Here is a 19,204-nt window from a genome sequence, read left to right as displayed (position 1 = left end):
TTAAAAGCAATACATAGAGGAAATAAAAGGTAGGTGTAATTATCAAACAGTGAGCTCATTATTTGGAAAAGAAGGTAGATTGGTAGCAGAAGACTGGAAAAGGGCAAATACTGTGCCTTCTAAAAGGAGAATAAGAGGACATGAATAACTTCTCTCAGCAAAACTCTGGATCAGGTTATTTAACAGTACATAAGCATTTAGAAATAATGCCTTGCTTATCAGGAGTCATATCAAAATTAACCTTTTTTTGATAGAAGAACCAGTTTAGTTGACCATAGAAGAGTGGTGGATATAGAGATCAGAAATGCATCTAACATCCTGAAATCCTACTAGAACAAAATGTGGGCTAAATTATGCTATGGTTAAATGGATAGAGATCTGCAGGATCCAATCTGAGTTGGTCACCAGTACCAGAGGTTACACTTCCAAGCTTTTGGGACTCATGCTGGAGCCTATCCTCAGGGAACTTCACTTTCTCCAGACTGAGAGAGAGATGGAGAGCTGGTTCAAAAAGTGTATTTAACAAGAATATATCAATAATGGCCATGTCAAATGGCATACTGCAGGGCGTGTATGATACCATATTCACTCTCTTATAAATGACTTAAATAAGGGGTTCAAAATATAATTATCCAATCTGCACAAAACACACAGTTACAGTTAATTGTAGTTAACTATTTAGGATAGCTTCTAGATGCAAAAAAATCTTGACAAATGCAAATTACTGTCTAATGCTCTTTGGACAGGAAAAATCAAAGACATGAGACAGCATGGGTATGTGTGCTCATGATGAAGCAGGACATGCAAATAGGATCCGGGTGTCTTGGTGGATCATAAATAAGACATAAACCAACAGTAAGGTATTCCTAATTTCTCCCTTTTCCATTCCCAACCCAAATGGAGTCCCTAAATGAAGATGAAGAAAAGTCATTTTTCTTTCTATTTTCGATTGGACAGACCAGATTTAAAATGTCACATCCAGTTCAGGGCACCAGATTGTACGAAAGACAGGAAAGCTGGAGTGTGTCCAGAGGAAAACAACCAACATGATAAGCACATACTCACGGGAATGATTGGAAGTATTGACTATGTTTATGGAGAATGGAAGTCTGTTTTGACACAAGAGAAATATCTTCAAGTATCTGAGAGGATGTTATGTGGAAGATGGAATAAATTTGCTCCATGTTGATTCAGAAGACAAGGGGCAATATGTTTTCATTTAAAAAAAGCAGCTTTCAACCAAACAATGGGAAGAATTTCCTAATGGTACAGGTTGTTCAACAATAGAACAGATTGCTTTGGGAAGTAATGTATTTTTCCCAGTTTTGATTTGTTAAATTTGTGTTCAGTCAAATAACTGAACGAGGTCCACAAATGCTTCTGTTCTTAAAACTGAGTATTTCTGTATTTGGATCTAACAGCAATTAAATTGGTTTCCAGACAGGGTCCAAACTGCACAGGCAATTCAGCCAGTTATATTACCATATTGTTTCTTTACATATTTGAAGAATGTTTAGGTCCTACTGGAATGAGAGTTGAGCCAAAACTGATCAGAATATATTTTTATGATAATATTTCTGGGACTTGTTCTTATTTTCCCAGTATACGTATATTACTGTATTGATTTCAGGGGATCCAAGAACTGATTTTTAAAAAATATAGACACCTAAAGCTTTGTTTGCCTCAACTTTAAATACCATATTTAAGCATGTTTTTAATCCGATAAAATTCCTCTTGATCTTTCATTTGCAAGAAATAAGTAATGTATAAAGTCTCCTTAGTAGAGAAATAAACAGCATATTTGACCTATTAATGTTGCAATCAGTGGTGGTATTCTATCGGTTCAGCCCGGTTCGTCCGAACCAATAGCTCCAAGGATCATTTGTGAGTGAACTGGTTTGCTCCAAGTATCAGCTGCTGGGCCCTCCCACTTGCTGTATACTGACCTTTATTTCCTGGTTTTGAAGCTCAGTTGCTTTGTGCAGCACAGCAGATTGCTGCACGTCAGCTGTTGGAGACACAGGTAGAGTGCAGGATTGCAGGAGACGATCAATAGCAAACCCTCTGTGTGAGCACAGAGTGTGGCCACCAAGCCACATCCACAGAACTGGAAACCCACCACTGGTTGCAATGCATGAATTTTATGTATCTGATATTAACACAGTTGAGAAAGTCCAGAAATATTTCACAAGAAGAGTTCTCCATTCCTCTACTCATTGCAGAATACCTTATGCCACCAGACTTGAAATTCTAGACCAGTGGTTCCCAAAGTACCGCCCTGGGGGGCAGTGGGATGCCTTAGGGGACGCTAAGAGGCAAGAGGGCTGGCAGGGGGGTGCTAAGAGGTGGCAGGGAGGGCGTTCGAGGTGCCGGCCCTGCAGGTTCACTCATTGACACTCACCGCTCCAGAGCCGGTGCCTCCAATGCTGAAGCGGTGGCACGTTCAGTGCACCGTCCCCCTGCCACCTCTTAGTGTCCCCAAGTGGGCTGGCAGAGGGGCGCTAAGAGGTGTCAAGGGGACGTTCAAGGTGCCAGCCGGCCCTGCAGGTTCACCCATTGAGGTGCTGGCTCTGGAGTGGTGCTACAGTCAATGGGTGAACCTGCAGGGCCAGCGCCTTGAACACCCCCCTGCCACCTCTTAGCATCCCCAAGGGGACCAGCAGAAGGGTGCTAAGAGGTGGCAGGGGGGCGGTGCATCGAACGCGGCCATGACAGCATGTAACATGCCACCGCTTCCGCATTGGAGGCGCCGGCTCCAAAGCAGTGCTAGTCAATGGGTGACTCCCCCCTTCTGCCTCTTGGCCCCCCTCTGCCAGCACCCTTGGGGACACTAAGAGGCGGCAGGGGGGCGTTCGAGGCACCGGCCCTGCAGGTTCACCCATTGACTGTAGTAATGCTCCAGAACCAGTGCCTCGAATGCGGCAGCACGTTGGGAAAAGCTGCTGCCACCGCTTTCCCAAAGTGCCACCGCTGTCTCATTCTGTCTGTCTGTCCGTCCGTCTGTCCGTCCATCCATCCATCCATCCATCCAAAAGTTCTGTCTGTTTGCCTGCTTGCCTGCCTTTCTGCCTACCTACCTGCCTGCCTGTCTGTCTGTCTCTGTCTCTGTCTCTCTCTCTCTCTCTCCATCCATCCATCCATCCATCCATCCATCCATCCATCCATCCATCCATCCATCCATCCATCCATCCATCCATGTTCGAAGCACCGGCCCCGCAGGCACATCGGGAAAGTAGAGCAAAGCCAGTCTGAGAGGGAGGGAGGGAAGGAGGGAGGGAGGGAGAGAGAGAGAGAGAAAGAGAGAGACCTGATGCATCAGATTGAATGAGGCCTAGTTTAGACTGAGGCCCTTTTCCACATTCAAACATCCTTGCCAGCACATTGAAACCTCTTTGGCTTCTATTAAAGGTTTTGTGGACGAAACATGGTCAAGACTATCAGGAAGCTCTCACATTTTGTTGAGGCTTTAAACAGGATCCATTGGACCAGATCTCCACCCTAAAACTTACTTTTCCCCAATGTATTACAGTGCCAATTCTGAAGAAGGCAAAACCAAAATGTACTGGTAAATTACAAGGAGAACACACACACACACACACACACACACACACACACACCCTTCTAACCCTGCTGGAGCAGGTGATTGGACTAGAATAGATATCTCATTATCTTTCTCCTCCCTCCCTCCCTCCTTTATTTCTTTTTCTTTCTGTCCCTTCCTTCCATCCCCCGCTCTTTCTTTGTCCCTTTTTCTTTCTTTCCCTTTTCTCTTTATTTTCTCTCTCTCTTTCTCTCTTTATTTTCTCTCTCTCTTTCCCTCTCTCAGGCTCATCCCTTTGGATCAGGGGTCACCAAACTTTTGGACCTCAGGGACCACCAAACTCATAATTTTAAATCCCGGAGACCACTAATATGAATTTTGACTGACAGTGGCTTTCTGGCATTGGTGGGAGAGAGAGAGAGAGAGATATCTGATCCAACCTCTCTCTCTCCCTCCCTCTCACACACACAGGCAGGGGTGGGATTTAGACCCCTGATCTAAAGCTGTCAAAACTCCAAAAACTGGTCAAGTAGCTCTGGGGAGGCCAGTCATAAATTAGAACACTTGCTAAACAACCGGTCATTAAGTGAGGACCACTTGTATTTGGTTTGCCAGTCACCTGGCCACGCCCACCCAGTCACATGACCATCAAGCTATGCCCACCCAGTCATGTGACCAGCAAACCACACCCTCAAATTAGGACACACCCACAGAAATTTGAATCCCACCCCAGGGTGGGGGGCACCGAGGATGAGTTTGTAGCACCAAGGGGGCAGTGGACCAAAAAAGTTTGGGAACCACTGTTCTAGACCTAGAAAACCTAGAACTATGCCCCCTTCGGTCCGATCTAAGTATAGTATATAAAAACATACATTGCAATGTCCTACCTGTCAATGAATACTTCAGCTTTAACCATAACAACACTAGAGCAAACCATAGATACAAACTACACCAAACTTGATTGCAGGGAATACGACTTCAGCAACAGAGTGGTCAGTGTCTGGAATACTCTACCTGACTCTGTGGTTTCTTCCCCAAACCCCAAAAACTTTAACCCGACTGTCTACTATTGACCTCACCCCTTTCCTAAGAGGTCTGTAGGGGGCGTGCATAAGCGCACCAACGTGCCTACCGTCCCTGTCCTATTGTTTCTTTTATATATTTTTATTTTTCTTATATGTATCCATGTATTCATAACTATGTTTTTACTTATACCTGTCATCTTATAAGCAATTGACAAATAAAATAAAATAAATAAATAAAATATTTGCTAAAGATTTCTTACTGTACATACCAAAAGCCCACTTAGCCTAGCTACTTGAACAGAAAGATTTTGTGGTCAGTAATTCTGTCAGTGTTTAAAAGCAAAACAGGCTGGATCCAGATGAAAGAACCATTTGCTTAGCCAAAATTTCTGTAGACCAAAATCTGCTGCTGTTGACTTTTCTAAACAATCCTTCACATACATCTTTAAATATTAATTAATAATATTATTATTAATTTGATTTTTTTAATGTTTCCTTATGGCTATATTACTAGCTACATTCTTATTTTCATTTCAGAATTATCCGTAACTATTTAATTGATGCTTGGTATAATATTATTGCAGCTTCATAAAATGAATTGTTTATAATCCATATGTAATCAACATCTCACATTAATATAGTTAGCATAAATTATTGCTTATTTATGTAATCATATGAGATGACCTCTCATTAAAGGCTATCATTAAAATCCCTTTCACTTCAATAAATCAAAGTTTTCTGTTAAATAAATAACAGATAAAAGCTTTCTGTCCCTCCCACCCCCACGTTAGAGGTCCTAATAATTTTTAATTAACAAGTATTTTCCTGTCTGACAACAGCTTATATTTAATTTAAATTAATTAATACACTAACACAATAACAGGGCAATATGCTGATTTATTTTCTTATATATTTAATGTAAATGTCATGTTTCTGAAGGTTAGTCTGAAAGACACATATAAAAAAGTCTATATTTATTTCATGTAGTATTTACACTTTCACTTTTCATCTTTCTCTTGAATGATTATCTTCCCCATGCCAGCAGCTTTACAATTGAGCTTTGATTAACATAAATAATAAACAGATAGTGCCATGATTGTAATTAATATGAGAGAGAGAGAGATAGGGAGGGAGGGAGGCAGGGAGGGAAAGAGAGAGAGAGAGAGAGAGAGGGAGGGAGGGAGGGAGAGAGAGAGAGGGAGAGGGAGAACAAATGGCCTTTAAAAATTGGAAAAAGAAAGAAAAAACAACCAAATGAAGTTGTTAAATGAACCCAGGGCATGTTTGTAATTGGTTTCATGTCCCCAAATCTGAAGAAATATTTGTCCTCTCTCTGCTCACTGCTCTTGCCAACCTTGTGATGTTCAGTCCTCCTAGGAACAACCGGCTGACAATGAGAGAGAATGAAACTGGTATCTCTCACCAACCCCGTTCCCTTATCTTTTGTCAGTGTTATTGCTACAGGTCTGCAGTTTAACAGCTGTGATGAAATGATGCTGAGGTGCCATGGAAACATGACTTTGATAGGGAGGGCAGGAGAAATGAGGAGTTAGAAAGGCAGGATGAAGTGACACTTGTTAGGCATGAAAAGTACCTGCCTTGCAACTCCAGTGTGAATGCTGCAGAAGTCTTCTCCCATATTTCTTCCTGTACCTTAACTGAGCTGTAGGATAATCCCAGAAGCATACTAGAATTGTGGAAGTGCAGCAGAGGTGCAAATCCCAAATAGTCATTGGTGCAAATGAAGGAGTCTCAAGAAACAACCAGTGTCTGCACTCCCTCTTCCTTACCCCATTTTAAACCTTACATCACTTTAGCTACTCAATGCATTCTGATGAAGTGAGCTGCACTAGTTTTATCAGAATCAGCATCCAAAGAATGGTGCCAAAAAGGAATCTGTTCTAGATCTAAAAGCAGGTAACTACAGCTCCTTTAGGACCTATGAATTTCAACTCTCAGAATTCCCGAGCCAGCATTATCTCATCTCATCCTGCCTTTCCTGCTCTTCAGCTCTCCTGCCATCCTTGCTGAACACATGTTTCCATGGCTGGCTCAGAAATTCTGAGAGTTGAAGTCCACAGTTGCCCACCCCTCTCCAACAGCTTGTCTGTCACTTCCTAATTTCAGATAATAGGGAGAGGTAGAGAGGAAGCCCCTTTATAACAACCAAGTTGCCAAGATGTTTGAAAGGCAATTACCAGGACAGGTATAATTAATTGAGATGGTAGCTGAACAGTACCTCAGTAATAATGTATTCACCCACAGTAAGTGCAGGTTTAAATGTACAATGGGGAATATTTTTGAATTGATAGCAAACATAGCTTATCTTTTTGATTTTTTACTGGAAGCACAATAACATAGCAACCACGTTGATTTGATTTCATCTCAGCTCTCCTTCCTGATCTGGCTGCCATGCATATATCCCAGCACAGTCATGATAGAACTAGAACGCACAGAAACATCCTTACTCATGGGGAGTTTCTCATTGTCCTCTCAGTGGAGGAGCAGGAAGACTTTAATTCACAGTTCACAAGGTGAAAGAAAACCTTATCATTCCCCAAAAGTAACCTGGACTTGCCTTACTTGGAAAGAGAGGAAGCTCAATTGTGCTAGCTTGTTGAGGTAGAACAGGACCGAGTGCTGATATCAAGATGGCACCATGAATTTGTGTGTGTGGTGAAACGGGTGCACAAATTTAAGAAATGTTGCAAGTCCAACTACTTGGACAATCCAAAAGCCATGATTTGGAGTCTTCCTCTCCCTCAGGTTGTCAGATTTTTGCCTAGTATTCAAGAAGGGGAGTAGCAGATGAGCTCTCAAAGCCCTGAGGACAGTTGTGGTGGTGAGGCATGGGAATGCATTAGGACTTTCTTCGCGGTCTCCCAGCTCTTCTTTTTCAACATTGGGCAAAAAAGGAATTAAACCTCCTCATCCAAATGTACTTAAAGTAGAGATCAACAGACCAACATTTAGTATGTAATCTGTATAAAAAAACTTGTGGTTGGAAATAAAACGTATTTAAAGTAAAGAATAGAAAGCCTCTATTTAGTTCATATAATGGTTCATACAAAATTTAATATATCACTTATTTGATCTCTTCATGGAAACGTCTGCTACATACATAATTTGAAACACTGCAATATTTTGCCGAGAGTCATTGTTTATGGCATATAAAACATTAGGCCAATAAATATAAATGGGACTTAATGGAAGATATTTCAAAAGGCAATTATAGTGGGCAACTGGAATTCATCAAGAGGCTTGATTGTGTTTCTTAGAGCTTTGTCATGATTGTGTGTGGTCTTAGTTCACTTAAGTGTAAATATCTTTCCATTTGGAGATATTAATAAATCCTTAATTCACTAGCCAGAAAAGTGTTCTGTTTAGTTTTTATTGTTTGTTTGTTTACTCTTCTCTTTATTGCTCACCTTATTAAATATCATGTATCTTTGGGCTGACCTTGGCTATGAATGCGCCAACAGAGTGAAAAAAAATGCACTATTCATTTTTTTTGCTAAGCAAATATTTCTGCACAGATGCTCTATCCCAACTCCTGAGTTGTAAAGAATATAAAGAAAAGATTTACAGATTAACAGAGTTGGAAGGGATCTTGTAGGTCATCTAGTCCAACTCCTGCCCAAGCAGGAGACCCTACACCATTTCTGACAAATGGCAGCCCAATCTCTTCTTGAAAGTCTCAAGTGATGGCGCTCCCACAACTTCCGAGGGCAAGCTGTTCCATTGGTTGATTGTTCTCACTGTCAGAAAGTTTCTCCTTATTTCCAAGTTAAATCTCTCATTCAGTTTCCATCCATTATTCCTTGTCTGGCCTTCAGGTGCTTTAGAAAATAGCTTGACCCCTTCCTCTCTGTGGTAGCCCCTCAAATATTGGAACACTGCTATCATGTCTCCCTGGATCCTTCTCTTTAAAAAGCATTAAGATGTATATACACAGTTGGGAGGGGCTGAATTAGACTCTTCCCCTGCCACTTTCCCAGCAAACCAAATAATTCATAAATTTATCTGAAGCAACACTGTACATTTGTATGTCAGGTTTGGAGTATGGAATTTGTGTAATAGTTGTGTCATTTTATTATCCATTGCTGCACTTAAATTGTATAGTTCTTTAGAACAGAACTCAAACTAGGGAGATTTAGTGGCATTGCTACATGATATTCCTCCCCCCGAACAGATGTTTGGTACCAAAAAAAGCATGGTACCAAACATCTGTTCAATTGTTCTAAGAAAAAATTCCCAATCTTGGGAGAAAATCTACAATGATATTACAGTTTTCAGAAGCAGAGGAGAACGGGGCAGTTTCTAGTTCCAGGACTATATATGAGATCAAGATTCATAATACTCAAGAAAAGTTAGTTTGGTATCTGAAATAAAATGCAATAAGTGCAGTAGCCACTTCCCTTTCCCTAATGGTTCACTCTCCTTGGTGTACTGTAGTAATTATATATTGGAGTAGGATTGGACAGACCCATCCTCAGCCATGGAAATTCAGTAGATCATTGTGTGTCAGAGCTATTGTCTTCAGTCTAAGCTATTTGTCAGGGTGGTCATTATGGAAAATTCAGGCATTGCTGTATTGTATACACTGATTTCAGCTGCTAGAGCAGGAGTGTCAAACTCAAGGCTGTGGGCCAGATCTGGCCTGTAGGGTGCTTAGATCTGGCCTGTAGGCTACCCTGGAAACAACGAAGGACTGGCTGTGGTGCCTCTGCCAGCGAAAACGGAGGTCAGGATGGACACGCGCAGTCTCCTGAACTCCATTTTTGCTGGCAGAGGGTTGCAGGAGGCCGTCCCAGCTGAAAATGGAGCTCGGGAGCCCGTTTTCACTGGCAGAGCACTTGGGCCCCACAGGTGTCCCCCGTCATGAGTGACAGCCATGCGCATCCTAGCCATGCCCACCTGCCCCCTGAGGTCAAACACAATCCTGATGCAGCCCTCAATGAAATCGAGTTTGACACCCCTGTGCTAGAGGAAAGGCAGAATATTAGTGAATATTCAGATGAAGATAAGATTGAGATTAAAACAAAGGCATGCGCACGCACAAGACACAATATGAAGAAGAAGAAGAAGAAGAAGAAGAAGAAGAAGAAGAAGAAGAAGAAGAAGAAGAAGAAGAAGAAGAAGAAGAGGAGGAGGAGGAGGAGGAGGAGGAGGAGGAGGAGGAGGAGGAGGAGGAGGAGGAGGAGGAGGAGGAGGAGGAGGAGGAGGAGGAGGAGGAGGAGGAGGAGGAATCAATCCACTGCAGGATAAAGTCATCTTCATTTGAAGATTATGGATTGTAATTACCGGTTCTCTGGGCATGGCTTGGTGGACGTGGCAGGGGAAGGATACTGTAAAATCTCCAGTCAGAAGTGGTATTTGCCAGTTCTCCGAACTACTCAAAATTTCCACTACTGGTTCTCTAGGACTGGTCAGAACCTGCTGAATACCACCTCTGATTGTAATATATCGTGCTAGTCTCAGTCTTAGGTTTAGAAAAGTGATTGTTCAAAATTCCCAGTTCCTATGTCAAAGGATAGACCAGAACCTGTGTCTCCTCATTAGTTTAGCACTCTAATAACCACACCACACTTACTTTCATTCTGTAGCTTTATCTGGGATAAAGTTTGTACATACTACTCTCTCTGCCTCCTTATTGAATTACAGTATAATTATAATTGTTCTCATAAGTTTAACCACCTGAATTACCTTGACTCCAGTTTTGTGGCATTAGTATTGTTTCCTTAATGATAAAATAATTATATTGTTTCTAGTTTGTACACAGTCAGAATATAACAGCTACCTGGAAGGTGCAGATTATTATCTAATTTAGGATAATATAAACTACATATTGGTTGTAAGATACACATAAGTACTGACATCTATTCTTTTTAAATTATACATTTCTTCGGTAAGATGTCAATTTGTGTGCTTATTTGGTATGCATAAAATTGCTTTACTTAAAAGATTATAATGAATTTTAGTTAAATCGGTTATAAACAATCAGAAGCTATGCAAATTATAATTTCAGTAGTAGAAGCCATACAAATTATTATGGCACAAAGTAAGAAATCAGTGGGGAAACAATACAGCTTGATAAAAGGGATTCAACTAAAAGTATCAATTTGAAGGCAGAATGAGGGAAATCACCATGCTTTATTAATTCATTTCTTCAGAATAGAAATTTTTATGTTCATTATTTGTCTCAATTTTTGCTTTGTTTAGGGTTTAGTTCAGTTGGGCAAAATAACAGCATTGCTAATGCTTAGCTTGATTATTATTGTTCATTATTTCAATAATTCGTAATGTTTGTGCAAGAAGGAAACTAATACTTTTCTTTGATAAGATAAAGTTTACTTCAACAAACAATTGTTAGTTGTTACTAAAGCAATTCTATGATACAATTTTTCCCTTTCAAATAATGTATTTCTAATAAATGTAATCCAGTGTATTTAAGATTACAAAAGTACATCAGTATGTGAAAAAGAAATGCATGTGTACCACTTTCACTTATCATTCTTGTCTGACATGTTGAAAAGATGACAATATGAATGAACGTTGAATTAATAGGAAGCTTAGACATTGAATGATCAGTGTGTAAGCTTCCTATTCCTGCTGAAAAATGATTTTGCTGAATAAAAGGAATCTGATCGAGATGTGCTTACCAGCAAGAGACAGTAGTGAGAATAAGGCATCCAAAGGTCTGGGATAGTTTCAGTGTAGGCAGTTTGTGTGAATGCATCCCACTCTTGCAAGCTACTACCATTTGGGTTTTAGCTATTCTGCCTGTTTCTCCCACCACTAGTTCCAGTCCCACCTTAGGCACAAAGGCAGCTGGGTGACCTTGAAGCAGTCACTCTCAGTCCTAGAAAAGAAGTGGCAAACCATTTCTGAAAGAACTCCAGTGAGTACAGTACTCCAGGCAGTTGCCAAAAGTCAAAAACTGACTCGAAGGCACAATAATTCTATATAATTATACTGGTACTTTGCATGCATGCTCTACATTTTAAAAAGCCCGTTTTCGATTCAATTACTTCTCTTCTGCTGCATCCCTGGTGAGTAAAACAGCTGATGCTCAGCAAATTGCTCTGCCGTGTGAATCAGCTGTGCTAAAAAAAAAAAAAAACAGGAAATAAAGCACAGGAAAGAGCAGGGGTGGGTGGATGGGTGGGGCCAAATGCTCACCGGAAATACCAGTTTGCCCGAACCGGTCCAAACCAGTAGAATCCCATCCCCACTGTTATGTCTTGTTGATGTTGCATTTCCAAAATAGAGTTTATTCTGTTGGTTTACTGCGCTGACAAAGGATAAAATGCTATTATCAGTACAATAATTCACAATAATATAAACAGTAAATTCCTTCAAATTTATTTTGTACCATTTGAGAAGCTTTTATAGGCAATCACATTATTGTAGCGTTTTTGCCACTATGCCAAATTCCATTTCAAAAATTGAGATATCAATGTATCATTTGCAGCACCTAAGAAAAGCAATCCACATGTCTGCTTAATTATGTAACTTATTATTCAGCCACATGTATTTTTTTTTAAAATGTGGATTATCTCAAGGGTAATCATAGGGAAGATGAAAATGAATGATTAATTATGTTTTCTTACGCCAATACACCAGCTGTTAGTTTGATCATATGCCACATACGGAAAGCAATTGTGATCTATCAGATGGGAAAAGGGAGACAAGATATCGTAACTGTGAGCCAGAAATCCAAGATTGGAATCTCCAATGGCCAATTGGACCAGCAACATTTTGTGGGCTGAGGAAAAGATATATATCACTGTCATCTGGAAAAGAATTGTTGCCTTTTTATTAACTGTCTGAAATGGGGAAAAAAGATAGATGCTATAAAAATCTTAATGGATCCAAATCAATAACTTATTTTTATAAAAATAATGAACTCAGTGTTGACATGGTGACAGTGATAATGGAGGCATGGTGAAGAATTCCAAATTGATTTTTTTCCTCTCCAAATGGCAAACAGACAAGAAGACGGTGAATAATAATCAATATTAATTTAAAAAAAACCTTGCATATTTGGGAACATATCTATAGTAGTGGACATCTTACTGAAAGGCGGTGCACCTTTCTGCACCAGTTTGAAAGCAGCTCTAGACTTCTTGACAGCACAATTGGTAATGTCCATCATATTAGACATTCACAGTAAAACTTTGGGTTTTCTTCTGCAACATTTGAAATGGTGGGCTTGTGGATAGTCTGATTTCCCAATCGATAGGAACGCTTCTTTAATGCTGTGCTGCCAGGAGTCCTTGGAGACTATGGTGGTGTAAAAATATAGCAGTAAATAAATATATGAACTCTTGCCTTGCCCTGCCTCCAGAACTGAGAGCAACCATTACTTTCTCTTCTATGGTCTCAACTTCAAAATGCATCTTTTCAAGGCGTCAAACCAGTAGCCTGCATTTTGCAGTTTGTTTTTCTCCTCTGGGATATAGCCTTATTGATTTCATGCGCTCTTGCTTAGCCCAGGCAACTGTGCGCCTTCACAGAATTGCAAGTTTCTGAAAACTGTTTGGGGGAAAAATGCAGCTGCAATAAGCAAATATTATTAAAAACAGTGTAAAAAACATGTTGGGAAGTACCAACAAAGCTATCCCTTTACTTGCAAAAGCCCCCAGTTGCTTTTAAATAAATAAATAAAAAATGAAAGAATGACAGCTGTGTGGTTGGATAGGTCTTAAATATAATTTATAAATAGCCAGATAATTGGTTGAATGCAATATGTACTTAAAAATGGATGGGGAAGCACTACTAATTTATTTGCTTTTTTTTTTTTTTTGAAAGGACATTTTTATTCCTTTAAAATTGAGGGGATAGCACATTGATTACATAATGTTGTTCTGCATTCTTTTATAGTCTCATGGGGTAACTGGGAGGATTGTTGATTGGTTGATGGTGTTCATCGCCTCTTTCCAGTTTTTTTTAGGTCAGCAGGACTGAAAAGGATTGCAGATCTCTTTTATACTGTTTTGGAAGATTTGTGAGTGAAATTGACGGCAGTCTATAGGAGTAATTATTTTTTTAATAGTAAATTTCCTGTTAGGAAAAGATTGACCGTATCATAATAGGAAGAATTTACAGTAGACCAGAGGTGGTATTTAGCAGGTTCTGACCAGTTCTGGAGAACCGGTAGCGGAAATTTTGAGTAGTTCAGAGAACCGGCAAATACCACCTCTGACTGGCCCCACCCCCATCTATTCTCTGCCTCCCGAGTCCCAGCTGATCAGCTGGGTCTTCTTTTGTTGCCCCACACAGAAGAAAGGAGCTGGAAAGCAGGTTAGTGGGGTGGGGGAGGAAATGGAGATTTTACAATATCCTTCCTCTGCCACGCCCACCAAGCCATGTCCATCAAGCCATGCCACACCCACCAAGCCATGCCCACAGAACCCGTAGTAAAAAAATTTGAATCTCACCACTGCAGTATACCGTATTTCTCTGTTAATATCAAGAAGAGTCTTTGTTCCCCTTTCATAAAAAAACTTTTGTTGTAGATTTCTGCCTTTTATCCTGATATGATTCTATTGAAATGTTCAATCATGCTTAATTATCAAGGCATTAGATTCATAAGCTACCTTTCCCTCAGCAGCTCTTGGATTTAATAATGAAGTGGAACATCACAACATTGTCTCTATTGTTTCATTGACTTCACTGCTGAAATAGCAGATTTAAGCAATAAATGTGCTTATTCTGCATTCATTTAATAATTAAGGATTACAGTCCGGTGCCAAATTTTGAAAAGCCTCAGAGAGGTACATCCAGTAATTAATAAGTGGCAAGTATTGGATAAAAACCTTTCCATGAATTTGATATGAACATTTATTTACAATCACATAGTATGTTACTTCTGGTGGAAAACACAGTACCTATGAAAAAGGTCTGGAATATAATTTTTGTTTTGAATTTGTATCGGTGACTTCACATGGTTTATGTATTATAAGAGAATACCAGAAGTCATTGTGTGCAGTGATTTCTTAAAAAATGATTATGTATTAGTACTGTTTTCTAAGGATTTTTCACTGTGGACAAGGCCATCCAAGAGAAAGTCAATAAGATTGGAATGACTGTATGATTAAAGCTGCACCCCCTTTTTTACACAAATGTGTGTAAAACCTCAGTTATGTGGTCGCAACCATCATATTGATTTTTTTGCCTGTGAAAATGGGAAATATACTTTGCTGGATATGACCAACTATAGGTCAAAATCAAGAATGAAATATTAAGGAAATGTTAATTTCTGAGATTTTGTTGCTGCTTTATAAATGTTATCAATGAATGTTTCTTTTTCAGGCATAGTAGGGAGTGGTACAAGTTAATAGAATAACATAGAATAACAGAGTTGGAAGGGGCCTTGGAGGTTATCTAGTCCAACCCCCTGCTCAAGCAGGAGAGTCTGTTCCAAATATTAGCCTCTACCTAGGATTGAACTCCCACTGTTTGGTGCCAGTCAGCAGATGTTCCTGGTATAATCTGATAGCTGTATAATTTCTGTTTCTTAATAAGTAAGAAAAGCTTCAGTGCTTGATGTGGTGAGACTCAGGCTCTGTCAAGTTCCCATCATCTTTAACAGCTCAGCTGAGGTAAAAAAAATTACCGCTGCAAGTAAAATATTTTGTGATGCACTTTAATCTATGTAGCCAGTTGAGCAAGGTATTATGACTAAAATTGGTTTTTTGTTTTTGATTTGAATCAAATCTGTCCTATTTTAAAATGTTCAGGTGAATTCTAGTACATGTTTTGGGGATTCACCATTCATTGTCACAAGAATTACAGTAAGGGTAAATAGACCTGGATAAGCTATGGTCTTATAATCGGGAAAAAATAAATCTGCTAGGCTCTTCTAAAGAGTAACAATGTGGTAACCATTTATAGTACTGAAAACAAGCTACTGCAATCATACTTATACCAGTTTACATTGTAGGCATTTAAACATTGCATGTCCTAGGTTTATTTAGTGCTGAATCAACTTATTTACAAACGTAGTAGTGAATTTCAGGGAAAACTATTCAGCCAATTCTAAACCAGAAGGTGCTGAAGGTGCATACAAGAATGTTATCTTTCCCCCCCATTGATTTTATAGGTCATAATGACTACATGTGCCCTGCTACCAACCAGTGTACCATTGACAAGAACAGAAGGAAAAGCTGCCAGGCTTGTAGGCTCCGAAAATGCTATGAAGTTGGAATGATGAAAGGTGGTATGTATGACCCTATAAATCTTAATCCATTTTACAAATATTTTTCATCCCCAGAAATCCCCTATGTGACTAACTTTTCACTCATTAATCACCTTGCATCTTTTAATATTTACCTTCAGTTAAATTGGCATATGGTTACAGCTTAATTGACTTTTATCTTTAATGCTGAATTCCTATTTTTGAAGTTGTTATGTAATCTCACTTTTAAAGGAAAGGAAGAAAACTTCTCAATTTATGATCACAATTGAGCCCAAAATTTAAGTTGTGAAGTAAAAAATTTGTGAAGTGAGTTTTGCCCCATTTTACGATTTTACTTGCCACATTTGTTAAGTGAATCACTGCAGTTGTTAAATCAGTAACATAGTTGTTAAGTGAATTGGATTTCCCCATTGACTTTGCTTGTAAAAATATTGCAAAGGGGGATTACGTGCAGAGGTGGTATTCAGCAGGTTCTGACCAGTTCTGGAGAACCAGTAGTGGAAATTTTGAGTAGTTCGGAGAACTGTCAAATACCACCTCTGACTGGTCCCACCCCCCATCTATTCTCTGCCTTCTGCGTCCCAGCTGATTGGCTGGGTCTTCTTTTGTTGCCCTGCACAGGAGAACGGAGCTGGAAAGCAGGTTAGTGGGGTGGGGAGGGAATGGAGATTTTACAGTATCCTTCCCCTGCCACGCCCACCAAGCCACGCCCACCAAGCCACACCACACCTGCCATGCCACGCCATGCCACACCATGCCACACCCACCAAGCCATGCTCACAGAACCGGTAGTAAAAAAATTTGAATCCCACCACTGTGTGTATGGTACATTTTTAATGGTATTTTTGTTAAAATTTGAGGTTTGGCTTATCCACAGATGGGCTTCTACATGAGTATATAATAGCTTCCCTCCTTTTCCCCTCTCAAAGTAAATTCTGGATCAGACCTAATTTATATTAGGATTTCTGCTATTCTGTAACACCTAGATACAAACTGTGAATGGGGCTAATGATCACCATCTTCCTTTAAATGGACAAGTGCTTTTGATTAAATGCTTTTTCAATAAATGCTGTGAAAATGAATATGACTTAAGACCAATCACACAGTCCTTTTAGCTTTTGATGATGAAATGTTGCACACACGGTAAATAGTGATTTCCCCTAACTGGAAATACAATTTCCATAATAGAAAAATAAACATGACTGATTATTCCTAGATGTAAAGTGGCTATTATTAATCTATAGATTGCTGTTTACAAATAATTATTTAACTGATACTTCTTTATAAACTTTGATTAGAAAGAGAAAACATTCCTTCCATCTCGTGATCTTTTCTAGTACATTTTCCACTAAGCATTGTTACTAAAAGCAGTCTTTTAGAAACTGGTTCATTTATTAGTTAATTAAATATAATTTTTTTAAAAAGTATGACAGTTAGTCCTTACTGTAGAAGCTTTCAGAGATTAATTCTTTTAGAGAAACATCTAGATTCACATTTAACTCAGTGAAAATGTTTTAAATTAAAACCATTAGCTATTAATTCACAATGATTATCTTTAAAGACAGACATTTATTCCCTGTTGAAAACAGTTCTTCAAAAGTTTATATCTACCCTTTCCCAGTTTTCTGTCATTGTATGATGAGATTATATTGAGTGACAAATAAAACAAGGAAACAGATGTTTTATTTTTTCCCAGAAACACAGATGCATTTATTTTAATGCATCATCTGAACTGATTATAAGAATTCAAATTTGCCATTCAATTATTTCATGCTTCAGTGTTACAGTATACTTAAATTAGTAAAAGAGGAAACTGCTGAAAACTATTTGTATTACTCTGAACTGACTCTCTATAATATCTATGAAATAAATCTGTTCAAATGCAAACTGGTTTACAGGTAAAGGACATCATTACGCTTATCAGTACTTGTGTATTTGCAGAGCCAATTAGGTGAAACATCATTGTCAAAACAAATTTTCCTTCAAAGGACTGTGCATATACAGAGTGTGCTTGTTATTTAAATGTTCTTCACAGTGAAAATCTATGATTATGTCAGCTCTTCACTTTTCTAATGTGTAAGATATACTAAATGCAGAAGTGATTTTGTGGGAGCTGGCTGATCAAGTGCATTTGCATTTTTGCCTCTGTGTTTATAAACTTGCTTTTCTCACTTTTCTCTGACCAAGGTTCCTCTGAGTGTAATTTGGCTAGGAGATTAAGTGTGAATAGGAAGGTCAAGTCTAAAGTAAAGTCTTTGCCTCTCTTAAATAAAGGCCAAATGTAAAATTGAAACAGATATCTCTGAAGGTATCTTAGTCTCTTCTGAAGTACAGGGAATCTTTTCTGAAGCAGAGAAAATCCTATCTCTAAATCTTTGGACCCATGTAAGAAGTTTTCCTGGCTTCATGCATGCCCTGGGTTTCATCGTCCTCTTCAGATAAGGAGATGTCAGAGAATAAAAATACAGAATTTGAAATTCCTGTCTTGGTCAAAGTTTCACAGCTTATATCGGATCCAGTCTCATCAAATTCATTGCATGAATTTGCATCTTTAATTTCTTATCTTGATCCATCACTCCCAAGTGGAGGAACAGAGGGCTGAATGGCAGAGAAATCACAGATTGCAGAGTTGTGCTTGGTGGGAGAGATTGCTGGTTTGGAAGTCAGAATTGTGGTGGGCACCAATGGGTCTGAAGAAGACTATTAACGGGAACTTCATTCATTCTAAATATTTGTATACCATTTCCTTTAGAAAACTTTAGAACAGGTTTGTAATAGCATCCAAATAGTTCAAACAGAAAGCAAAACAGTTGATTAGAGCATATTGTATACAATATACAGAACAAAATAAACAACAAAATATACAGTCAAACAATAAGGAAGAAAACAGAGGAGAATCAGGCAATTGCAAAGCAATGAGAATATGGCTGTTTGCAGTATGTACATTACACAAATGTTGTTAATATCATTATGCTTTTCAGATTTCAAGTTGTAAGTGCAATGACTATAATATTGATGATGTTGGTTTGTTGAGCTTTAGTATATATACAGTGAACAACCAACATACTGTTATGTCTTGTTGATGTTGCATTTCCAAAATAGAGTTTATTCTTTGGTTTACTGCACTGACAAATGATAAAAATGTCTTAACTGTTGCTATTACCAGTACAATGTTAATGTTGTTTGTTGAAGAACTCTTTTGCCTAACCCTAACCTTCTATGCTGGGGTTGACAGGTTGGGTGGTAAAGGAACAATCAGCAGGGAGTAGAATTCAGCTTCTTTTGTAGCTGTGAAATAAGCAAAGGGGTTTCTCTGAGTTTCCGGTGTTTCCAGTAGCCAGAACATTTGAAAACTCCCTGCTTTTGTTCTATATGGACCACAGAACTCAGTGAATGCCAAATTTTGTCCCAGAAAAATACTCAAAATGAAAAATT

At 39.0% G+C, this 19,204-nt stretch overlaps 1 protein-coding gene across 4 annotated transcripts in view; it reads left to right on the top strand.

The window, feature by feature from the left end:
• The window catches only part of ESR1 (estrogen receptor 1), a 256,565-nt gene that overhangs the window by 151,503 nt on the left and 85,858 nt on the right, over positions 1 to 19,204 (top strand). For all 4 annotated transcript variants that reach the window (XR_015750358.1, XM_087969982.1, XM_026680299.2 and 1 more), the window contains one exon: positions 15,674 to 15,790. Coding sequence is in view for 3 of the 4 variants with exons in the window: in XM_087969982.1 (XP_087826108.1) it covers positions 15,674 to 15,790 (117 nt within the window). In the remaining variant the exon portion in view is untranslated. The remainder of the gene's footprint in view (positions 1 to 15,673; positions 15,791 to 19,204) is intronic.

The sequence above is a fragment of the Notechis scutatus genome, chromosome 1, assembly GCF_049901735.1.
Source record: "Notechis scutatus isolate UNSWTSFEM ecotype Mainland chromosome 1, rNotScu1.2, whole genome shotgun sequence".
NCBI lineage: Eukaryota > Metazoa > Chordata > Lepidosauria > Squamata > Elapidae > Notechis > Notechis scutatus.
This window is presented reverse-complemented; position numbering and strand designations above follow the sequence as displayed.